General features: G+C 42.2%; 2 protein-coding genes across 3 annotated transcripts in view; both read right to left on the reverse strand.

Moving 5' to 3' along the window:
- Positions 1–1611: 1611 nt before the first annotated feature.
- Positions 1612–8172, reverse strand: map2k2a (mitogen-activated protein kinase kinase 2a). The gene is made up of 11 exons (XM_071345169.1): positions 7525–8172; positions 7045–7255; positions 6666–6812; positions 6245–6322; positions 5502–5553; positions 4546–4670; positions 4121–4340; positions 3875–3939; positions 3697–3758; positions 3312–3357; positions 1612–2927 (listed from the first exon to the last, which is right to left on the reverse strand). Exons 1-11 carry the CDS (start codon positions 7611–7613, stop codon positions 2817–2819), a joined length of 1206 nt encoding a protein of 401 aa, XP_071201270.1. The 5' UTR covers positions 7614–8172; the 3' UTR covers positions 1612–2816.
- Positions 8173–11259: 3087 nt separating this feature from the next.
- pias4a (protein inhibitor of activated STAT, 4a) overlaps positions 11260–26094 on the reverse strand; it is a 28225-nt gene continuing 13390 nt past the window's right edge. For both annotated transcript variants that reach the window (XM_071345167.1, XM_071345168.1), the window contains exons 5-11: positions 25590–25680; positions 25344–25472; positions 24977–25082; positions 24804–24877; positions 24452–24612; positions 14437–14582; positions 11260–12289 (exon numbers count right to left, since the gene is read on the reverse strand). In XM_071345167.1, coding sequence (XP_071201268.1) covers positions 12042–12289; positions 14437–14582; positions 24452–24612; positions 24804–24877; positions 24977–25082; positions 25344–25472; positions 25590–25680 — 955 coding nt within the window. In that variant the 3' untranslated portion in view covers positions 11260–12041. The remainder of the gene's footprint in view (positions 12290–14436; positions 14583–24451; positions 24613–24803; positions 24878–24976; positions 25083–25343; positions 25473–25589; positions 25681–26094) is intronic.

Raw genomic sequence — 26094 nt, forward strand, 5'->3', positions numbered from 1 at the left:
TAAAAGAGATATTCACCTGCGATCAAGAGTGGACATTCATCATATCGATCACATAAAAAATGACAAATGAGTACTTGACTTCATCCTCTTGCTTTTGAAAGTATATGTTGATACAGTTGTAAACAGCATTCAGATAAATTGGTTATGATCTGATTATGGTTGTTACTCTTGTCTTTTCTCTTCTCTCCTACTGTATCTCTCTCTCGTGCCTTGAGATGAGTCGCACCCACCCATCCCATAGCCTGAGGTCCTAGTGTCCCACCCCAAAAACAAGCCTTGGCACATTCCAGGACACAGGGGCTGCCAGCAACCCCCTCAACACCCATACCTTCATCTCTCCCCCTTCTCACGTTGTACAGCAACACCTTTACCACATGCCTCACCTCTTCATTCATACCAAGCCCACTTTTACCAATGTTTCTTCGGCGGCGTGTAAGACACCAGTCAAAATCAATCAGCTTTATAACGCTTATAAGAACTCATTTTGACTGATTTCTAACACGCCTACGCACTTTACATTTTCTACACTGTACACCTGGACCGTCACGCTGCAGTGGACTGGGGTGGAGATCTTCCATACTCTAAACGATCTTTAACAGGCCTACACACAGAGTAGGAATGCATGTATCATATATGTAGTGAAACGGCTTACCTTGGTGTAATGTGATGAAACAGCTAGCCATGAAAGGTGTCTCTTCGGTCTGACTGGAAGCTGATGCACCCCACTGTGTGGCATGGCTTGGCACTGTGGGGAGAACTAGGCTAGGCATGCTCTGACAGCATGTGGAGAGGCAGTAACACACACCCAGCCTAGAGGGCAGTGTCAGCACTTCAGTAGGTACCAGAGGTAGTTCAGATCAGAAAAAACACATACTATAAAAACATTTTAACTGCAGGATCATTTCGGTTGATCAGGATCTATGCTGTACATGTTCCACACTTATTAGAAACAATTTTCACGGCAAAAAAAACATTGTTTCAATAAACAAATAAATACAATTCTACTTTGCTTAAAAAGACAGCTACAATACATAGTTTTCATACAAATCTGAAATAATTAACAAACCGTCAAACTGGTTAATTTTCCCTTCTGGTAGCTCTCCAGAGGATGTCAGCCATGTTTATTACAAGTCTCAGTCCAATATAAACTAGTTCTCCCTCCACCAGACACCCACCAACTACTCTGCTTTTGTAATTTGTGGCTGAGCCATGGTTTTGATTTAATTCAGGCCCAAGGCGAGAGAAACTTCAGTCAAACTATACTGAAGAACAAAGCTGAGATAAATATCCTAGAAGAGGTTGGTTTTAATAGAATTATCGAAAGCAGTTATCTGGGTGAAAGCTATTGTAATAGTACGTAGATCGACTTGGGAAATATGTAGACATGCCGCATAGATCTGCCTTAGAGGATGTGTTGCATGTTTTAACCTGAGTAAAGTACATCCTCTGGCACTTGTTACCTCCAGTCTTTCCTCGGTAAGCCTCAGGTAGGGTCCTCGGAGTGCTTGCTACACGTCTCTTCTAAAGGAACGCTCCTGCAAGAGGGCAACGCCATTCAGTTCTCCCAATAACTAACCACAAAATCCTCCAACATAAAAACAAATTGCCATATACATTCAAAGTTTTATTTTTACATTAACCGTATCCAACACATTTTCTTAAAATAAAATGACATCTCTTCCACTTCCCCCTAAACGAGTCAAAAACATGTTTTTCTTAAGACTGCTAAATAGTACTTGCGTACTGTTTATATAGCTTTATACACATACAGGCGACAATGCATCCACTTTGTTACCAACAAATGCAAGTCTGTTGAGAATGATCAAATCAGCCAGAAGCAGAGAATACATACAGTACATGGGCTCTTATAGTCGACAGGCTAATACATGTTACAACCACCGCCTGCTCAAAGCCAGTCACCACGCTGGGGCTTCACAAAGAGAACGCTTGAGTGTAGGTTACACTTACTCACGCAAAGAAAAACAGTGGAGCAGAACCGAAAAACACTCTGGGGAATAAATTGAGTAGACTGGCAAAAATCGGAACCTTTCAGAGCATCTGCAGTCACGGTTTGAGCGATTCTAACTTGACACTTGAGTTTCAGGCAGTTGATACAAATACAAGTTTTTTTTTTAAATGAAGAAAAAAAAAATGACCTCAGGTGTCTGGAAAATATATGGTAAATCATTCCATTTTGTAAAATGAGCACATTTGATGTTCATTTTACAGTGTTTAATGACCATTAAAAACAAATCAAAATGTCGACATTGAAAGTACTCCTCTCAAAAATGTACTGGACATGAATGTACAAAACTAAGTACTTTGCTCAGGCATGATATCCAAAACATTAGTAGTCACGATGAGAACCTTCTTTGGTTTGCAGTCCTCCTGTACCTTCAAAGCACTTAACTTGATTTCTGTCATGGACACTTCCATTGTCAAAGATAGCTCCTCTACAGCCTACACCAATATGCTGTTGCACAAACCATGAACATAATACAGAACTTATCAATAAGTTGATATCAATGGCAATTCATGAAATGATAAACTGGCAGTCCTTCCATACTTTGTACCTTATCTTTAATATGATAGGAGAAAATAGCATGTGTGTGACTCTACCATGACACTGGTATGGGAAACCTGTGGTCATACAATGAGTAAATGGGCCCTGTTGATGATAAGTATACTTAAGAGCTGAAACCTCTTAAGAGCAAGACGAAAGGGGAGCCAAAGTGTGTGTGTTTGTGTGTGTGTGTGTGTGAGAGACAGTGAGGCACTGGGGATCCTCGTGTGGGAAGCAGCTGGCGTTGGGTTTCTCATTCAGTGCCACGGGTGGGGGTGCTGGGTTGGTTGAGGCCCATTGTTTTACACATCCAGCCAGCAAAGTCCACCTCCTCCACCTCAGCACGCTTGATAAACGTGTGGTTCTAAACAATAACAAACAGTAAACGCAAGTTAGTAAACGCATCAATATTAGTCCATGGCTGATATTGAAAGGGCATGTACAGTAGGGAACATAGCCAATTTGCAAACTACAAAATGTTTTTACAAACCTCAATAATAATAAATATAGTATAATACGTCATCTAGGAGGCGCTTTGATTCAAAGCGACTTAGTCATTTATGGATGCATACGGGTGGTCCCGCGAATATAACCAAATTATCCTGACGTTGCAAGCGCTGTGCTCTACCAACTGAGCTAGAGGAAGATGAGCTACAGAGGACCAATGAACAATCAGAGCTGAACTGTCCAACTACATAGATGCACTTCAAATAACAGTCAACAGCGATAACAGTTAATAGCTACTCACCATCAGCATCTTCAGGTCAGCTCGCTCAGCTGGATTCTTGATCAGACTATTAACACAAACAGAAACATTTGATAATCTCCATGACTCCAGAGAACTCCATGACTCCCCCCCCCCCCAAAAAGAAGAATAGAAAGGAAAGCCTTGATTAAGCTGCACAAGAAATCTCATTCTGCTGACGTAATTTTCTCAACCCTTGAGAATGATGGCCACCTTTAAAATGTACGTTTGCTCCACATTGCTCTACGCTGTGCCTATTGCCTACAATAATTCACAAGACATGTGTTGAGTCCACACACAGCCAAAAAACAGAGAAAAGTCATGGTAAAACAACAAAAGGTGCTGAGGTAATGGGCACTATTCTTATATGATGAATGCTTGGGCTCACCATTTTGTCACAAACTCGTTGAAATCGTTGGTGAAGACACCAAGTGGCAGCCTGGGAGGAGGCTGGGAATGAGTAAAAAGGTGTGTAAGACAAATGTTATATCAAAATCCCCAGAGCACACAGACAATGAGAATTGGTAATAAGGAGAATAATATGTGGAGTCAGCAGTTCATCTGACCTCATTGACAATGTAGTCCAGCAACTCAAATATCGCCATGGCTGGTCGACTGTCCATCCCATGTCCTGAGGAAGAGGAGAATATGGAGAGATATTTAGATATCATAAATAAAATACTTAAATGTTTTATTCTTTTTGATTCCAGTTACTTTTTTATTGAGAAGCAAAAGGAAATCTGTTTGAAAAGCACTAATATCATCTATATTGTATTATGTGTGAGGAGGAGGGGATTCAGGTCAGTTCTCACCGCTGACTGGTCGCCCTCCTGGTGGTCTGGGGAGGCGGTTGGAGATGGTGTGTGGTTCCCCCTCGGCTCCGTCCTGTACGGGCCGGCCAAAGATGGCCTCCAGCTCCTTGGCATCAGGCGGGGGGATGGGGTAGCGGCCGATGGCCAGCTCCACCAGGGACAGGCCCATGCTCCACACGTCCGACTGCACAGAGTAGTGTGTGCCCTGCAGTCTCTCCGGCTGTTGAGGAACACACACGTACGTCACACCCAGGCAGAGCTGGCCAAGTGGGCGGGCGTCTCTGTGCACTGCACCCTCCAGGTGTCTGAGGGGAGGGGGCAGGGCTGGCAGAGCCTGCCTCCGTGCCACACGGCCCTCTACTGGGCACGGCCTCAGCTCTTGGCAGGGCGTCCTGGGCAGGGAGGGAGAAGGAGAGCTGACTCACCGACATGTAGGAGCGCGTTCCCACGAAGGAGTTGGCCATGGAGTCGATGAGTTGGCCACTCACGCCGAAGTCACACAGCTTGATCTCCCCGCGCGAGTTCACCAGGATGTTGGAGGGCTTGACGTCTGCGTGGCAGATCAGGGAGGACAGGTGAGGTCCCAGAGAGAGAGCGGGCTGAGGTCCCAGAGAGAAAGAAGGCCGAGGTCCCAGACCCAGCAGCACCAGCTGCCCCTTCCCCACGTCCCTGTCCAAGCCCCTCTACCATGCCAGACACCTCAACACTGACACATTTCACAAAGCTACTCTGTGGTAGCTAGAGCTTAACACTAGTTACAGTTGAGACCATACAAACAAGCCAAATCCTCCTCAATCCCCCTAGTCACAAACAGTCTGGAAAATTGAAACTGAATAATGGGGTTGTAGACCTGACATCCATCCTCTGTGGTGACCCCCTCCCACTTCAGAGGAGACACAGGGGCGAGTATGAGAGAGGGAGACAGGGGCGAGAATGAGAGGGAGAGACGGAGGGGGCTGCAGGGCGCGGCTGCCATGTAATCACATCTGAGAGCCTGTAATTACCGCCTGGGCTCCCGGACAGCTCTGCCTCAGCCCTGCCACAACACACCACAGCCCAAAACACTGTACCATGGACCTCAGCTCCAGAACAACACTATACCACGACACACCAGAGCCCACCCATCGGCTCCACATACAACCACCACACACCAGGGCCCTCAATTCAAAACACTGTAAACCATCACCCTCAGCTCCAGAACACTATTATACACCAAACGTTAAACGTTACATCCCCTCAACTCAAGATACACCCAAACACACTATTTTACTATGTCCAAATAAAACACTACATCAATGGTCTTAAATCATATCGTTTATGTGCACAAAAACACAGTACAATCTATATGGAAAATAATAGTCCATATGGAGAGCTGTCTTACCTCTGTGCATGATCTGGTGCTTCTCCCGCAGATAGGCAAGTCCTCGGAGTACCTTTAAGAGTGATATGCAAACATTTTATTTAACACAACATACTTTGACAGCGTATCATCCACACTTCCTGGACCTGAAATCCTACACAAAGACCAGCTCTGAGACGTTTTACCCTGCCTGGGTCCATAGTTATATCCATACAAGATACCACACCAAAACACGCACTGACGCCCACAGTGTTAATGGTGAGAACAGTGAGAAGGCCTTGCATGTTGAGCTTCCTGTGACTCATGATTATCACAATGACAGGAGAAAAAGCAGTCCATTGAGAAACAAAAAAAAACTCCTTAACCACAAGGGAAAGGAACAGAGTGCACTTGATCACAGTTGTGACAAACTGCCAAGTTGCGTTTAGATCAACAATATCAAATCAAATATTATTTGTCACACGCACCAAATACAACAGGTGTAGGTAGACCTTACAGTGAAATGCTTACTTACAAGCCATTAACCAACAATACAAGCCCTTAACAATACAGCTAAGAAAATACCTAAAAAAGTGAGAAAAGTAACAAATAATTAAAGAGCATTTTATATTATATAATATATATATATATATTTTTTTTTAACTCATCTAGTCATAATAAACTTACCTTGGGTATTTATGAAAAAAATACCAAATGAATGCAAACACCAAACAATTAAGGACAAACAATTAATTGAAATCTTAATTAAGTTGAGTAATACTTACTGCTATGCTGACTTTGCCCAAGATCTCCTCAGGGATTCTCCTGGCTTCCTTCAGCACCTGATCCAGAGAGCCTCCATCCTGTACCCAACAGGCAACGGTTTAATGTCTGTACATTGTACGCATTTTGTAATGCACAATTGCTCCAGCTGCATGACATGATTAATATATCATAACCACTGCAACATTTTAACTTGTTAAAACAAAGTTACAACTGGTTTGTTAGTGTTACGCCACAGGTCCTTTAATAAGCACCATTGCAGTCTCAAAACCACAAACAAATATTCCTACTCCCGGCCAAAACTCAAATTCACACATCAGCTTTTTTGCCACTGACCCCCAATGTCTCCGATATTCCAGCACAATGCTAGTCCTACGACTGATCCACCCCCTCAACTCAAACCGGTCTCTATCAGAAGCTCACCATGTGCTCCATGCAGATACTGATCTCTCCGTCGCTGTAGAAGGCCCCGTAGAAGCCCACGATGTAGGGAGAGTTGCACTCATGCAGCACCTGCAGCTCTCTGATGATCTGGTTCCTGATGGCAGGCTTAATCTCCAGGTGGATGAGCTGAGGGGGAGGGGATCAGATGATAACAACATAAGAATAATCAAGTGCTCATCTAGAATAACAGTTTGAGCCATAAACCAGAATTAAAACAGACTTGTTTGTGTGGACCTGGTTTCCTTCAACGGCTATATGTCTCAGCCTAGAAGCCTGGCACCTAAGGATAGTAGTGTAGCGTGGATCTACAACTGAGTTAAGGGAGAAATATCAAAAATTGATACAAGGGTAGAGTCACCTTTCGGGCCATGACCAGTCTGGAGGGTTTGTGGCGGACCTTGTTGACCACTCCACCGTTGCCAGCGCCCAGCTCACATATGGGGTGGAAATCATCGTCTTTCAGCTCGCCCACTTGGGCTTTCTGGGTGAGGAAAGCCTCCAGACGTTTCCTCTGCTGTTCGTCCAAATCTAGCTCTCCTAGCTTCTTTTGTAAGGCCTCCAGATTGGCTCTGAGAAGTGGAGATGCATTGAGGGAGCTTGCCATAGATCAATATTAAACAAACATACTTTCAATCCTGGTCCTGTGGACATATGGGTGCACATGGATACGACTAATCACTGAGCCCATGATTGGTTTGAATCAGGCGAGTTAGGCTAGTGTTATATAGGTAAGTGTTCGACTGGAACAAAATTGTGCATCTAGTCCCCAGAACCATAATTTACCGGATATCAGTACAGTACACAATAGACATGCTCTCGGCCCTCCGGAGTTACTCACTCGGACGCAGCATCGATGGTTGTGGAGATGGACTGCCCCTCTCCAATGGGCGTGATATTTAGGGGAACGGGTCTTCTCTTCGGAGCCATATCGAAATATTTTACAGTGGCCTGGACGACTTTCCGAAGCAAATCAGTACAAGGAACTGATAATTCAAAGTTGTTCTAAAACAGCAACAGGGGTAAATGTTGCTGGCTGTTAGTGGCTTAGCCAGTTACTTACTTTGCGAGCATGACAGATAGATGTTTGTAAGGACAATCACACGTTTGTCAGGTCAGGTGCATTTGACTATTTAAGATATCTAACGAGTAAGGTATATATTTTTTTTAAACTAGCTATAATAGTACACTAGATTTGTACACATTACTGTTCCTTTCGCTTCTTGTCCAGCTAGCACCACCTCCCCTACGGAAATCGTGTACTGCGTTCCTCAAATCAGAGCGGCCCTCGCCACAAGGACAACGGCTGTGGTTGACAGGACTGACTGGTCACTGACCGAGGATTGTTAGCGTTCGAAGGTTAAAGGGATACACTTGTAGACCTTCCCCTGTATGGAGCCGGGGTGTGAAGCTTGGTTGCAGACTGCGGAGACGGAATTCGGTGTTTCAGTACAGGAAGCAGCAACATGGGGAGTCTTCCAAAAATCGCGAGTCTGAGCCATCATGCCATGGCAATTGAACTATCGCGGGATTTTAAAACAGCCATGTTTAATGGTAGCGACCTCCAATGGCACATTGTAGAAATTACAATCAAGCAGATTTCTACAACTAGGCCTAGCTACTCAACTACTACGTAAATTACTCTCCTAAATTTACAAACATCACTTTGAGGTTTGACTTGATTAATGTTTAATTTTAGTATTTAAACTTGAGGGAAATCTACCCATGGGGAAAAACTGGCAAAAGTAATTTGATCATGATTTCGGTTTTGAATAACTTTATTTTTCCAGAAGGAACTTGTTACTTTTCAAGCTAACATGACTTAGCAGACAATTCGATAAAAAAAGAAAAAAAAGTTTTAATTAATTCCACAAGTCAATAACAGGTGTTAGAATATGATTTTGAATTGTACAGTTCTTTTTGAAAAGGAGACAAATGTGTCCCTGAGGCCCCAGCATCAGGTAAAGGATGTCACACCAATCTACACCTCAACCATCTGGTTGTCACTAGTTACCACAGCCAAAGTCAAATGGCTATACAGTAAAAACTCATGAAAACAAACATTTGCTTTTTGGTCTTAAGGTTAGGCATAAGGTTAAAGTCAGATTTTAATAAGTTAAATTGTAGAAATAGGCGATGATTAGCCATAATTGACTTTGTGGCTGTGGTAACTAGTGACAACCCAACCACCTCTTACCCCTAAAGTGGCATCAGTTCCAATACTGGTATTTGTGATTTTATTGTGTCTGACTTTTGTAACAACTGGAGGCGATTCGAAGCTTAATAAAATATTTTAATTGTATTGTCTTTTAATATGAAGATATAAAAGACAAACAAAACATTTACATAATGGATTGCAAGCCCTGCCCATGCTACCTTAAGCATTGTTATAATAAGGAATGCCACCATCAAGACCTGATCCACCATTTGCTTAAAACCCACTCTGGACCCTAACCCAGGTTTCACCATCTGGCTCAGTTCCTCAGAAACAACCTGTACTTCAACTCTCTCTCGCAATATGAAAAAGCTTGAGGAAATCTATCTGCGCAGTGATGTTCTACACTTATAAATTAAAACAACGTGATTCAAATCTGTGGAGTAATTTGTTGGATAGATTGGCTTAGTTGAAGATGAAATTCTGCTAGACGTAATAAGATGTTGCTTAAAATACATGAATCATACAACTATGGTCATATTCAGGGACACCGCTACAGTTTGGGGTTCTTTGACAGAAAGTGCCATCAAACAATGCGGGTTACCTATAATTGTTTCAGAACTCACCTAAATCGATATAACATCCGCAAGCTAGAAATATATGGAAATGTCATGAGTACTGCAGAAAAGTGGAAGACAAGATCCCATACGTTTCCCCAGTCAATACCATCTCATTATTAGATTAGGTATACTACTACATCTTCCACAAAATGGCTTACTCATACAGTACTGAGTGTCTATGCAAGTCTGAATTCAGGATGATCACAAAATGTCAATATGCTTACGCTATAGTCAAATGCATGTATTACCAATACCATTTGAGAGATTCTAGGAATTTACAACAGACTCTGTTCTATAAAATCCTGAAAGTAGACAAATGCCATAAACAGCACAAATTTTAAAAAATGGGGACTATCGCTGGGGTGAGGAATCTAATGACCAGGAACGAAAATATTAAAACGTTTGTAAGTCTCAGCAACCGTTGTAACCCAAAAGATGAACAATGTTTACTACAATTTAAACTGTGCCTGTGGAAAAAGCTAATCTGAAGCAGTCATTACTGATGTCTTGTTTAAACTACCTGTAGAGAAGACATTCATCTAGGGCCTATGCAATAATAAAGGCTAATTTGAGTGTAATATCGTTGAACTGGGAAGAGGCAGAATGTGTTATTGGTTAGAACTCAGTTTACTCAGATGGAAAGGGACATGTCTAACGATGGCAGTGAGCCTGGATCATTCAGTTTGCCACGTATTCATTCACAAAAAAAGTTCCAGCTTCGTAAGTGTTCTGCTACCCCTTACTGGGAACTTGTGCACAGTACAAAGCCATATATAAATGGCTCTGGTACAGCACTCTTGATTGCCACATATGTACAATTTAATACACACTGCCTTTCAAATAAAACAAAGTTGTGACGCAATCAATTATCAATAAATACTATACTTTAGACAAAGACAATTAAGTCAAAAGGATGTCGACACTCACAAATCGATATCATTCCGCATCTGGAGATACATCCCTCCTTAAGTCCCCCACTCTGTAAAATAAAAAAAAACTGTAAATAATGACAAATCGTCTTAAATAATGTATTTTCTTACTGGGACTTCCTGTGTAGACCAGGTCAAATAGCCAAACAACTGTGGGCTCCAGCCTCCACCAATCTAAACTCAAAACAAAAAAAGGCACCCAAATCTGACCTTGCAACAAGAGATAATTGACACAAATCTGCTTTGGCACAATTGCCTCAACATGGTTTTGACCAGTTTTGTGTAGATACTAATATTTGTGACATTCTTTAGTCAAGTGCCTTGTTCAATAAAAAAAATGATCAACAAATTTAAGAAACTGAAAGAAAAACAAATCTGGTTCAAAACACTGAAGCGCTCATGATTTAAGGGGAAGAAGGTTGAATGCAGCAGTGTTTAGTCTCAGACTATCCAACTGTTAAACTGACAATAAATGGGCAGGTGAAAATAATCCACTGGCAACACAGAACATTGGGCAGAATCTGAAAAGATTATGTTCCAAAACCTCAAATGATAACTGCTGGTCTCTGCTTACCCACCACTATGACAATTGCTTGTCATACTGTGTAGCTATTCAGACACCAACTGAAATCATATATTTCAATGCAGTGGGGAGTACTTACAAGAACTTCTCAAAGATACAGCACCCCTGGGTCATATTCAGCACAAAACAAAAACACTCAAACGGAGTGAAACAGGGAAGTACTCGTTTTCCATTACAAACCATAAAATAAAAAGAAACATGTTGCTATTGTGCCCTAATGAACACGACCCTGCTTCCCATAACCTATTCCCTATTTGGGCCGTACAAGTTGTATAAAATGTTTAATGGATTTCTTTATTCTTTTAAGTGACGCGAGCGAAAAAAAAAAGAAAGAAAGTAGACCCTCTTGTTAAAATACTATAGCCACCATAGTTCAGGTGCTACTCTCTCTGTTCAAGCAAGTTCGCTATGTATGACTGAGGTAGGTTGTCATCATCTAAGGACAAAATTAAATGGGGGAAGTATCAAACCAATAATTTTTAGGGATTTTCTGACTTAAACAATTTGAAATACTAAGAGCCCATTTTCTTTGTCTTCATTGTCTGAATGAATTAGAAAGAAAGTTGGGGTGTTCAATTTCATCATATTCCAGAAAAATCTAGTCTGTGGCTCAAGTCACAAATTCTTCATATAGGTTATCTTAACCTCTTACTACTGAACAACGATGATGCTCCATATCTCCTATTGCCTCCAATCACAAAAAGTGGCGAAACACCAAATGCTTGTGGCTTTGAGAGCCTTAAATTCAAGTCAAATACAAAGTACAAGGAGATGGAGGGGGAATAGTTTGAGAGGAGGTTACCATTTTAAATTGTCTCTAAGGAGGCAGGATACAGAATGCTGGGAGGGGTGAGCCACAAGTGTTAGGGAGTTGTTGTTTCCAGTGGTGTATAGATGAAGCCTAACCACTCCAGAGGTTGACAGTGCATGTATGAGAGTGTGCCTGTGTGTGGATAAACGCCAGAGAAGTGGGGGCAGGTGGGCGGGCTGGGGATGCAGTAGGGACTAATGATTTCCTGTCCTCCAATCAAGCCCAACCCTCTCTCTCAGTTTGTGGGGTCAGTCCGCCAGTCAGTAGGCAGTGACCAGGTCCTTGTCATAGTCGTATCGGCCCCTCTTGGGGGCGGGGCTGTCCTGGCTGTCCTCAGTGTCGTCGCTGTCTCCTCTAGCCCCTCCCCCCTCCTCCTCCTCCTCAGAGTCCAGAGTCAGATCTACCACCACTCCTCCACCCGTTCCCCCCGCCGTGGACCCTGCTCCTGACTTCCCTGTCTGGCTGGTGCTGCTGTGGGCTGGGGAGTGGCCGTTCGCCTCAGGAACACCTGGGAGGGGGATGGGGGGGACAAGTGAACACTATTACAAACCAATGCTATAAAAAAATATATCTAAAATAAATGACCTACAAAGCATGGCGTCTAAATTACAGAGCATTATGAAAGTATTCAGAAACCCTTGACTTTTTCCACTTAAAAGTTACACCCTTATTCTAAATAGTTTCCCCCCCCCATCAATCTACACACAATATCCCATAATGACGAAGCAAAAACAGGTTTAGAAATTGAAATATCAAAAATAAAAACGGAAATATCCTTCAGGTGCCTTTTGGCAAATTCCAAGCGGGCTGTCATGTGCCTCTGAGGAGTGACTTCCGTCTGGCCACTCTACCATAAATGCCTGATTGGTAGAGTGCTGCAGAGATGGGAGAACCTTCCATAAGGACAACAATCTCCACAGAGGAATTCTAGGTCGACCATTGGTTTCTTGGTCACCTCCCTGACCAAGGCCCTTCTCCCCGATTGCTCAGTTTGGCCGGGCGGCCAGCTCTAGTAAGAGTCTTGGTGGTTCCAAACTTCTTCCATCTAAGAATGGTGGAGTCCACTGTGTTCTTGGGGACCTTCAATACTGCAGAATTATTTTGATACCCTTCCCCAGATCTGTGCCTCGACACAATCCTGTCTCGGCGCTCTACGGACAATTCCTTCAACCTCATGGCTTGGTTTTTGCTCTGACATGCACTGTCAACTGTGGGACCTTATATAGACAGGTGTGTGCCTTTCCAAATCATGTCCAATCAATTGAATTTACCACAGGTGGACTCCAATCAAGTTGTAGAAACATCAAGGATGATCAATGGAAACAGGATGCACCTGAGCTCAAGTTTGAGTCTCATAGCAAAGGGTCTGAATGCTTATGTAAATAGGGTATTTTTATTTCTTATACATTTGCACTTTGTCATTATAGGGTATTGTGTGTAGTTTGCTGAAGATTATTATGTTTATTTAATCCATTTTAGAATAAGGCTGTAACAAAATGTGGGAAAAGTCAAGGGGTCTGAATACTTTCCGAAAGCACTAAGTATCAAAATCAGTCTGCAAGAGCTAAAATGGAAATATTTGACATTAGGGCTGGGCGGAATACCATATTTTACTATATACACCGGTATTGATGCACGGACCGGTTTGGGTACTTACTTTACCTTCTATAACGGTATTTCAATGTTTGGTTTGTTAAATGTGATACGCCACCAGTTTTTATAGTTTACTCCTTTTGCTACTTGAGTCGTTTCTCACCCTACTCCTGCTGCACGTACACACCAAGCCCTTCCCAGCCACTCGAGACACGTTTTTGCTCGACCACAGTCACGAGCACTTGCTGCATGGTCAGATGTTGGTGACAACGATACGGCGTTACACTTCGCTTCTTAAAATATAAATCCACAAGCGTTCTATAATTACAAACTGATAATGTATCGTACTGTCTGCAAATAGCTAGTTTGTCTTTTCTTCATCTTTTCAGTGTCAGAGCAAACGTAGCTAACTAAAACAAACGGATAGCAGTGCTGGTGTAGGCCTAGATCAGCATTTTTGTGCAACAGTATCTAGCTACATGAAGTAAGAGAAACCATGTAAAGTAACATCTAAATTAGGGTCTCCTGGGAAACACTGAGCCTAACTTGGTTACTACCCTGTCAAAATAATTCCTCCCTGGCTTTATCATTTTTCATTTCATTCGTTGTCATTTCAAACACTGTATTCAAAGTACTGCCCACTATAACATTAGAATACTTATTTTATGGCCATGATTCCAACAGTTCACTCAAGTGTTTTGATCTAAATTGCAAAGTCAAATCGCAATATTAGGGCTTGATTTTTTTGCCAATATCATGCAGCCCTACGTGGCACAGTGTGGAAATGATAACAAATGAGTGCAGGCAATGTAGAAATTGATGAAAATGCAGACATTGTTGGCGGTTGAAGTTAAATTGAACAGTATAAAATAAATCAGAATGGAGAAAGACCCATTGAAATCACTTAGAATGTATGTGTTGCCCCCCTAGGGTCATGGACTACTCAAATAATATTTAGAACTTTTATAATTCAAAAACAAAATGCAGACATACCTTTTTTTCCTACAAATATTGTGATGATATTTTGCCCATACCACCCAGCCCCATTTGACATGCACTTACATATATCCACTACAGGATAGTCAGGAGTGTTGCTCCGTTCCCTCTCCCTCTCCTTCTCATCTCGAATGGGTCTCCATGAACCGTCAGTCAGATATTCAATCTCCTCAATATCCTCATGGGTCTCCTTTAAGATCTCAGATGCCAGCCTGGACACATGGAGACAGAGTCAGTCAAATAAGTACATATCATATCAGGACACACAAGCAGGGATTGGATGTGTCCCATAACACACAACTCTCAAATATTAGATATACATTTTAAGGAAGTTTGTGGAAATAAGCTATATATAGTTTCTATTTGTACTGGACATTGACTCAACAAATCAAAAGCAACAGTATCAAAAGAGATGCTCTATTGATTGTTTCCTCGTGGCAGAGTCTGCACAGGGCTGACTGTTCAATGCCCCATATATTGAGCATTACTTTGTGGCGAGAAATGTATATAATAGTTTAAATTGAAAAGAACGGATTGATGAGTCAAATACATTTTAAAAATCTGATAAACCCGATGCCATGGTATTGGGACATCAAATCGGTTCCTAACTATCTTGAATTTGATGCAGTATAGTTGTCAAACCTGTCGACTTTAAGTGGTACTGATACATTTTGCGATTTATACTAGTCATTTTTAGCCATGCAAGTTTTTTGATTGGCGGCAGACAAACATTCATTCTTTTCTCTTTTGAGTAAATGCCTCTTCCATGTTTGTGGCAGAGCTGTGATGAGTTGATTATACTTTTGTATTAAGTATACATCTCCATACCTGAGGCGTACAGCAACTCCCCAGCCCACAGCAGCACCAGCCAGAAGGGGAAGTCAGCAGGGTCCACGGCATGGGGGACGGGGTTGATTGTGTCTAAATGATGCATGTCTATGGTGTATGTATTATGTAGGAACGTGAGCTGAGCCATAAGGCATTTACCACCCTACTACCAGATTAGGGGGGGGGGGGGGGGGGGTGTAGCATATGTTTTTGTCCTCCCACTTTGGTTCTAGAATTTTTGCAGATTGTGTTTTAGCTACTAATGTATCAATATTTATCATTCACAAAAATGACCTGACCTAGCCAATGAAGACATAGCACAACTTTGGATTTCACCCCCCAATATCAAATGTTTTTTACAGTTTGGAAGTTTACAGAAAACTTCTCTTCTCTTGCTTCAGTAATTTGCAGTGCGCCTTGCAAAAGTGATTGCTGTCTTCAATATGAAATGATCAACTTTACCCTGTATATATAAAAATGACCATATAAACAGATTCTCTATAAACTATCAAACCTATTGCTGAACCTGAACCATCAAAATAAAATATATTGTAAGCCCTGTTTAGCAGCTATAGGCAGATGAGTTGTGTCTCCAGTATCTTACCGGAATAAAAGTAAAACACATTTTCAACAGCGGATAGATAACATTAACCTAGCAAATTACACAGGTTGTTACTCAACTAATAAAGCCTAATATCATGCAAGCCATTTTAGCATTTGAATGCTGAAGGTACCGCGCAGATGTGCTAGATCAGGAACAGGCTGCCTACCTCGTGTTGGTCAGTGCGCAAAGCTGGGCACAGTGCGCAGTTTGACTAGGCCTGGGGTTGTTCGGCATGCAAAATGACTTAAAGATCAATGACTGTCTACACAGTTGAATGGAGTTTGACACTGAATGAGAGAGGACGCATCAGTTGTCACAAAAGAGGAAGTATTTTCAGAAAGTAGAAATAATATGACATGAGCAAATAATTTTTTTGTGAACCGGCGATTCATAACGTTTGAATAGATCAGATTATTTTATTTGTTTTATTGGTTTGGGTCCGCAGATCGATGCACTTGTATCTTAACTTTCTCTAAATATAAAATCCCCCGTTTAGGTGACCTGCATGGTTCTGGTACTAGTTCCGTTGTGACACCGTAGATCGAAATGGCTTTCATTGAGCGGTAGCTCTGATTCTCACGGACACAGGAGTATATCTCATCCGCCTATGTGAAGTAGGATGTAAAATTTAACACCACTTGAAGCTGGGATGTCCCTCTTACCATTTAATTTGCTCTTCTGACTGTCCAACTCCTTGCTGAACCCTACGTCACATCGTAGCACAGCAGGAGAGTGGTTTCATCCCTCTAGCACATTCGATTTATAGCCAACTTTATCAAATGTAGAATTAATCGATTTTAAACAAAAACACTGTCATACATTTACATTTAAGTCATTTAGCAGACGCTCTTATCCAGAGCGACTTACAAATTGGAAAGTTCATACATATTCATCCATAGACGGACAAGATCAATGTGAGATGAAAGGAGAGTTCCTAACGAGTTCAGGTACCCAAGCTAGAGCTATGTGTGACGTTCACAGCGATAGGGCCAGACATTTTGATCATGGGAGACCTTTAGAAAATATGTACCTTCTAACACTAAACATACAAATATAAATAAGTATGTTACAGTTATAAGGAAGGTGAACTCTTATAATTAGGTCGTTTTATAAATTTGATTATATTTAGAAAGCACAAGTCGTTTCAAGCCTTAATCAGTTGTTAAAAATGAAATATTTGATGTATTTCCTATTCATCACATTTGTACTGTGTACTTGAGCTTGTCCTCAAATGACTACACTACACTATTTTTACCAGAAAGGTGAGATTTTAACCTTTCTTGGAGTATGCAGCATTACTAGTTATAGTTTATGGCCTTCTAAATAATTACCTTTGGGTATTACGTAGATTACATTTAACCAGTTAAACATTTGAATCGGGGACCAATGCGCATTGGTGATATTACATTAAAAAAATATATATAATTTTAACCAGCGTTGTAAACATTGTAATTAGGATAAAACTTCAATTTAAATACATTGACTTAAGTGTTTTCCATTAGCGCCGGCTAATCAGTGGGTTACATTTTCTACTTCATATTAATTAGGCTACATTTCATTTAAAAGTTTAATTCGCTAATCCGTCGAGCCCTTCCGCTGGAATGAATGATATGCATCTTCTAGCCATCTATTGATAGGATAGGCGCCTGTCTGTCACATAGCTAACGATGACAAAGAAACGCAGCAGAGAGGAAGAGGCGAAGCGAGAGATTTCACTCTCGCCAAAATCTTTCCAAAATAAGCCCAATGTGTTTCTATTAGCTTTATTTTGGACCTAAACTTGTCGCCTGCCTTCGGGACAACGACTCCCATTGCTTGGGCAGAGAAATGAGTATCTCGTCATTATATACAGAGCTCTGGTTGCTAAAGTGAGTGACTCATTTTGTCAGTCAGTGTAGCCTACCAAATTGCATCGGTGAGTGTCGTTCATTTGGCAATCTAATTTGCATAGGCTACTGGTAGGCCTAGGCTTTAGTGGTGATTAGCTGCCGATAAATTATGAAAACATTTGACGAAGATGGTGAATCACTGCAGGAACAACAGAGCCTCATTCTGGTTCAAATATGATAATTAGCACACTCACGGAATCCAGGCATTAAAACGGAATTCGAGAATATATATATATATATATTATTTTTTTAGCAGGGATTCAACTAAATGTAGTATTAAATTACATTTGCCCAAGTTTATCATAATACATGAACAGAATGCATTGCACTCAAAGTATGAGACTCCTTTACTTCTTCCACATTTTGTTACAGCCTTATTCTAAAATGGATTAAATTGTTTTTCTCCCTTATCAATCTACACACAATACCCCATAATGACAAAGCAAAAAACTTTTTTGTTGTTGAAATGTTTCAACATCACATTTACATAAATATTCAGACCCTTTATTCAGTATTTTGTTGAAGCACCTTTGGAAGCGATTACAGCCTGGAGTCTTCTTGGGTATAAAACTACAAGCTTGGCACACCTGTATTTGGGGAGTTTCTCCCATTCTTCTATGCAGATCCTCTCAAGAGCTGTCAGGTTGGATGTGAGCGTTGCTGCACAGCTATTTTCAGGTCTCTCCAGAGATGTTGGATAGGGTTCAAGTCCGGGCTCTGGCTGGGCCATTCAAGGACATTCAGAGACTTGTCCCGAAGCCACTCCTGAACCGTCTCGGCTGTGTGCTTAGGGTCGTTGTCCTGTTGGAAGGTGAACCTTCCCCCCAGTCTGAGGTTCTGAGCACTTTGGAGTAGGTTAATTGAGGATCTCGCTATACTTTGTGCCGTTCATCTTTCCCTCGATCCTGACTAGTCTCTCAGTCCCTGCCGCTGACACACATCCCCACAGCATGATGCTGCCACCACCATGCTTCACCATAGGGATGGTGCCAGGTTTCATCCAGATGTGACGCTTGGCATTCAGGCCAAAGAGTTCAATCTTGGTTTCATCAGACCAGAGAATCTTGTTTCTCATGGTCTGATCAAATCTTATTTGTCACATGCTCTGAATACAAAGGGTGTAGACCTTACCGTGAAATGCTTACTTACAAGCCCTTAACCAACAATGCAGTTTTTGTACATGTAGGTAGGGGTAAAGTGATAAACAGTGAGTAGCAGCAGTGTAAAAACAATGTAAATAGTCCGGTGGCCATTTGATTAATTGTTCAGCATTCTTATGGCTTGGGGGTAGAAGCTGTTAAGGATCGCTTGCCGTGCAGTAGCAGAGTGAACAGTCTATGACTTGGGTGACTCGTGTCTGACAATTTTTGGGCCTTCCTCTGACACCGCCTAGTATATAGGTCCTGGATTGCAGGAAGCTTGGCCCCATTGATGTACTGGGCTGTTCGCACTACCCCCTGCAACTGGTCAGGATACTCTCGATGGTGTAGCTGTAGAACTTTGAGGATCTGGGGAGGTGTTGCCATGCCCTCTTCACAACTGTCTTGGTGTGTTTGGACCATGATAGTGTGTTGGTGATGTGGACACCAAGGAACTTGAAGCTCTCAACCCGCTCAACTACTGCCCGGTCGATGTGAATGGGGCATGTTCAGTCCTCTTTAAAAAGGTCTTGCTTACGAGAAGGTAATCACAGTCGTCTAGAACAGCTGGTGCTCTCATGCATGCTTAACTTCTCTAGGGTAGGGGGCAGCATTCGGAATTTTGGATGAAAAGCATGCCCAAATTAAACTGCCTGCTTCTCGGGCACAGAAGATATGATATGCATATAACTGGTTGATTTGGATAGAAAACTCTAAAGTTTCCAAAACTGTTAAAATAGTGTCTGAGTATAACAACTGATTTGGCAGGCGAAAACCTGAGAAAAATCCAGTCGGGAAGTATTTTTTTTTTGGTTTTGTAGTTATCTATTGACTTAGGACTCAAATTGCAGTTCTTATGCCTTCCACTAGATGTCAACAGTCTTTAGAAATTGTTTCAGGCTTGTATTCTGAAAAATTAGGAAGTAAGAGCAGTCTGAATGAGTGGACCCTAAAGTGGCACAGAGCTTTTTCATGCGCGCGACCTTTTATATTGACGACGTTATAGTCCGGTTTAAATACTATTGATTATTTAGGCTAAAAACAACCTGAGGATTTAATATAAACATCGTTTGACATTTTTCAATTAACTTTACGGATACAATTTGGATTTTTTGTCTGCGTTTGAGCCTGTGGATTACTGAAGAAAACGCGAACACAACTGAGGTTTTTGGATATAAAGAGACTTTATCGAACAAAAGGAACATTTATTGAGTAAATGAATGTCTGCTGAGTGCAACCATATGAAGATCATCAAAGGTAAAAGATGAATTTTATCTCCATTTCTGACTTGTGTAACTCTTCTACTTGGCTGGTTACTGTTTGTAATGATTTGTCTGCTGGGCTATGTTTTCAAATAATCGCAAGGTATGCTTTCGCCGTAAAGCATTTTTAAAATCTGACATCGTGGTTGGATTCACAAGAAGTTAGGTTTAAAGATTATGTAAAATATGTTTTGTTTTCTGAATTTTTATAATGAGTATTTCTGTATTTGAATTTAGCGCCCAGCAGTTTCACTGGCCGTTGAAGAGGTGGGACGCTAACGTCTCACGTACCCAAGAGAGGTTAAGTGTTGCATGCCTCGAAGTGAGCATAAAAAGGCATTTAGAGTGGTAGGCTGGCGTCACTGGGCAGCTCGCGGCTGGGTTTCCCTTTGTAGTCCGTAATGGTTTGCAAGCCCTGCCACATCCGTCGAGTGTCAGAGCCAGTGTAGTAGGATTCAAATCTCAGTCCTGTATTGACGCTGTGCCTGTTTGATAGTTATTTTGAGGGCATAGCAGGATTTCTTATAAGTTTCCGGATTAGTATCCCGCTCCTTGAAAGCGACAGCTCTAGCCTTTAGCTGGGTGCGAATGTTGCCTGCAATCTATGGCTTCTGGTTAGGATATGTACGCACTGTCACTATGGGTATGACGTTGTCGATGCACTTATTGATGAAGCCAGTGACTGAGGTGGTATACTCCTCTATGCCATTAGATGAATCACATAACATATTCCATTCTGTGCTAGCAAAACAGTCCTGTAGCGTAGCAGCCGCGTCATCTGACCACTTCCATATTGAGCGAGTCACTGCAACTTCCTCCTTTTGCTTGTAAGCAGGAATCAGGAGAATAGAATTATGGTCAAATTTGCCAAATGGAGGGTGAGATTTGTATGCATCTCGGTGTGTGGAGTAAAGGTGGCCTAGAGTTTTTCTTCTTCTTCCCCCCTCTGGTTCCACATGACATGCTGGTAGAAATTAGGTTAAACAGATTTAAGTTTGCCTGCATTACAGTTCCCAGCCACTAGGAGCACCGCTTCTGGATGAGCATTTTCTTGTTTGCTTATAGCCTTATACAGCCCATTCAGTGCAGTCTTAGTGCCAGCATTGCTTTGTGGTGGTAAATAGACTGCTAAGAATAATATAAACTCTTGGTAGATAGTCTGGTTTACAGCTTATCATGAGGTACTCTACCTCAGGCAAGCAATACCTCGAGAATTCTTTAATATTAGATGACATCAGGCCTCCCGGGTGGCGCAGTGGTCTAGAGCACTGCATCGCAGTGCTATGCTGCGCCACCAGAGTCTGGGTTCGCGCCCAGGCTCTGTCGCAGCCGGCCGCGACCGGGAGGTCCGTGGGGCGACGCACAATTGGCTTAGCGTCGTCCGGGTTAGGGAGGGTTTGGCCGGTAGGGATATCCTTGTCTCATCGCGCTCCAGCGACTCCTGTGGCGGGCCGGGCGCAGTGCGCGCTAACCGAGGGGGCGGGTGCACGGTGTTTCCTCCGACACATTGGTGCGGCTGGCTTCCGGGTTGGAGGCGCGCTGTGTTAAGAAGCAGTGCGGCTAGGTTGGGTTGTGCTTCGGAGGACGCATGACTTTCGACCTTCGTCTCTCCCGAGCCCGTACGGGAGTTGTAGCGATGAGACAAGATAGTAATTACTAGCGATTGGATACCACAAAAATTGGGGAGAAAAGGGGATAAAATTTATAAAAAAATAAAAAAAAAAAAATATTAGATGACATCGCACACCAGCGGTTATTGACAAACAGACATCCCTACCCCTCGTCTTACCAGACTTAGCTGTTCTGTCCTGCCGATGCACGGAAAACCCAGCCAACTGTATATTATCTGTGTCGTCGTTCAGCCACGACTCAGTGAAACATAAGATTACAGTTAATGTCCAGTTGGTAGGATAATCTCTAACGAAGATCAGCCAGTTTATTTACCAGTGATTGCATGTTGGCCAATAGAACGAATGGTAGAGGCCACTCGCCGACAAATTCTCACAAGGCACCCCGATCTCCTCCCCCTGTATTTCTGTCTTTTCTTGACGCGAATTACGGATTTGGGCCTGGTCTCGAGGAAGCAGTATATCCTTCACATCAGCTGCATCAGACAATTAAATAAATAAATATTTGCCAAGTTCGAGGTGAGTAATTGCTGTTCTGATATCCAGAAGCTCTTTTCGGTCATAAGAGATGGTAGAAGCAACATTACATACAAAATAAGTTACAATGCGAATAAAAACTAAATTGCATAGTCGGTTAGGAGCCCGTAAAACTGCAGCCATCACCTCCGGCGCCATTATCAGAGTGAGCCGGAGCCATTATCTGATAGTCCTTTAGTTGCCTTTTGGCAAACTCCAAGCGGGCTGTCATGTGTATTTTACTGAGGACTGGTTTCCTTCTGGCCACTCTACCATAAAGGCCTGATTAGTGGAGTGCTGCAGAGATGGTTGTCCTTCTTGAAGGTTCTATCTCCACAGAAGAACTCTGGAGCTCTGTTTGAGTGACCATCAGGTTCTTGGTCACCACCCTGACCAAGGCCCTTCTCCCCCAATTGCTCAGTTGGGCCGGGCGACATCAAACATCAAGGATGATCAATGGAAACAGGATGCACCGGAGTTCAATTTCGAGTCTCAAAGCAAAGGGTCTGAATGCTTACAGTACCAGTCAAAAGTTGACACACCTACTCATTCAAGGGTTTTTCTTTATTTTTACTATTTTCTACATTGTAGAATAGTGAAGAAAAACTACGAAAACACACATGGAATCATGTAGTAACCAAAAAAAGTGTTTAACAAAACCAAATATATTTTTATATTTGAGATTCTTCAAAGTAGCCACCCTTTGCCTTGACAGCTTTGTACACTCTTGGCCTTTTCTCAACCAGCTTCACCTGGAATTCTTTTCCAACAGTCTTGAAGGAGTTCCCACATATGCCGAGTACTTGATGGCTGTTTTTCCTTCACTCTGCAGTCCAACTCATCCCAAACCATCTCAATTGGGTTGAGGTCAGGTGATTGCCGGTCCTCATCATAGAGCTTGATGATTTTTGCGACTGCACTTGAAGAAACGTTCAAAGTTCTTGAAATGTTCCGGATTGACTGACCTTCATTTCTTAAAGAAAAGATGGACTGTCGTTTCTCTTTGCTTATTTGAGCTGTTCTTACTATAATATGGACTTGGTATTTAACCAACTAGGGCTATCTTCTATATACCACCCCTACCATGTCAAAACACAACTGAATGGCTCTAACGCATTAAGGAAATAAATTCAACAAATTAACTTTTACCAAGGCACACCTGTTATTTGAAATACATTCTAGGTGACTGCGTTATGAAGTTGGTTGAGAGAACGCAAAGCTGTCAAAGGCAAAGGGTGGCTACTACCTCAAATATAAAATATATTTTGATTTGTTTAACACTTTTTTGGTTACTACATGACTCCATGTGTTGTTTTATAGTTGATGTTTTCACTATTATTCTACAATGTAGAAAATAGTAAAAATAAAGAAAAACCATTGAATGGATAGGTGTGTCCAAACTTTTTAGTGGTATTGCATGTAAATAAGGTATGTTTTTATTTTATTTTTAATACATTTGCAAACATTTCTGAAAACCTGTTTCCGCTTTGTCATTATGGGGTATTGTGTGTAGATTGAAAAAATGTAATTCATACAGTTTGTATCTTTTAGAGACTCCATCCGTAATATAGTACGCTTACCATAGTTGGGTTTTAGTCCAGAGAAACTGGAGAAATTATCCAGGTCCTCAATAAGGCTCTTTTTTTTTTTGTCATTTAGCAGACGCTCTTATCCAGAGCGACTTACAGTAGAGTGCATACATTTGATATTTTTTTTATTTATTTTTTTTACATACTGAGACAAGGATATCCCTACCGGCCAAACCCTCCCTAACCCGGACGACGCTATGCCAATTGTGCGTCGCCCCACGGACCTCCCGGTTGCGGCCGGCTGCGACAGAGCCTGGGCGCGAACCCAGAGACTCTGGTGGCGCAGCCCTAGACCACTGCGCCACCCGGAAGGTTGGACTCAAGATAACTTAGCGTGCATCGATACTTTTGTCTCTAAATCATACATTTTTAGCCCCATAATATCCTTAATGAAAATGAATTGAGACCGACTTATTGAAACTGCAATAGCCTTATTGGGACAATAGCCTTATTGAAAATGTAGTCCAGTGTAGGTAGGCCATTGCAAGTTTTAGGAGTCAAAGAAATTGCTCCAAAAAATTCTAACCCATGCAAAGACCCGTAAAAGGAAGAGTGGTTCTCAAATTCCTGGAGTGAGTAGTAGTGGTGCTGTTGGTAAGTGACAAGCCTCAGCATGCCTTACTTACCCATCGATGGTGAGCAGCTCAAAGGGAGCCTGTTTGTCACACACAGGGCAGGTCCACGTGGGCTTCTTTTCATTCATTTGCAGGAAGTAGATGGCATCGAAACACTGCAAGTGGGCACAGGTGAGCACCCGACACGGCACTCCTATCCGCATCTTCACTAGCTGAGAGGAGGAGGAGGAAAGGGAGGTATGTTATTAGCATTAGGCTGTAGACAAATGGTGGGTGGTAGCCTGTTCCTCGTGTTGTGGTTTTCTTTGTTTTGGTCAGTAACAACTGAAAGGTTTGAGACTTTAATAAGAAATTAAAGCATGACTGGGTGGATATGGCTTGTGGTGAGAGTGCAGATCCTCACAGGACAGATGAGGGACACCCGTAGCCCTGTGGTGGCGATCTCGTTCTCTGGATCAAAGCGTAGCTTGTCCTGGACTGGACACAGCAGAAAGAAACTAGTTCAACATCACAGGTGTAAAAATTACTACTAAAACGCAATAAAGCATGAAAGACAAAAATGCTGAGGCCACTTACTGCGTTCACGACAGCGTTCTGCACTCTCCACTGAGCAGTGTTTAAGTTGGCTGAAGAGCTCTGCTGATGTGAAGACCCGCACTAAATACACTGCAACCGAGTAGCGCTGCACACAGGACAAGAGGACATGAGTGAGCACTGAACAGAATGAACACACTGGAAATAGCAGCAGATATCATCTGAAGCTGTCAACATTTAGACAGCTGCCAAAAACAACCAAACCATTTCAAATACTTGTCATGGAAATTAATCAAAACAGCTTGCAATTACATTGCGTACATCACAGAGTTTACTTTAGATGTGCAAAAGGTGTCGCCTCTTGGCAAGGTTCTAAAATAACAGTGTAAAGTTTCAACCAGAGACTGACCTTGCCGAAGTTGCCCCATGTGACAGTGGCCCGGTTGGTGGCAGTGGAGAGGTGTAACCAGGGTGTGATGTTGACTGGGCGACAGGGACGACGCGGTTCCACACCTGGCTTATTAGACGGGTAGTAACCCTGTACAGAACAAATATAGACATGTTTAGCAACAAAGATATAGGCATTTTCTTCTGATTTGTTGGTTGGTTGGTTTGTTTGCCTGAGGGCATGGGATTCCCCAGCTTGACTACTTACTGGTACATGACAGTAGGACTGGTTGACTTTGACAGCAATATTGGGAGGGTACTGATCTTCCTGGACACCGATGGAGTCTGTATAACAGATTCTGTAAAGGATCATAGCAACAGCACAGGAGGTTATCAATGGTTATCAGTGTTAGATGGCAACATATGTAATCCTCTTAAACACAGACATTCTCAATGAATGGTTGTGGTGGTCAGATTTGTCATTCAATACACACACAAAATGTACACTGTTTTGTTGGGACTTGATAAAGTTGATAAAGAACACAGTAGAGGAAACTTTCCAAATGTTGACAGAACAAACTACAATAGACGGGTGAATAATTTTTCTAATCTGTGAAATAGACCATGTGACAAATGCAGTAGAAATGCTTTGATGCACATTTTTTGATAGAATAACCATGTTGCAGTCAAGAAATGCTACACTATATATACACACACAAAGGTATGTGGACACCCCTTCAAATGAGTGGATTTGGCAATTTCAGCCAAAATTG

Source organism: Salvelinus alpinus, chromosome 16, assembly GCF_045679555.1.
Source record: "Salvelinus alpinus chromosome 16, SLU_Salpinus.1, whole genome shotgun sequence".
Taxonomy (NCBI): Eukaryota; Metazoa; Chordata; class Actinopteri; order Salmoniformes; family Salmonidae; genus Salvelinus; species Salvelinus alpinus.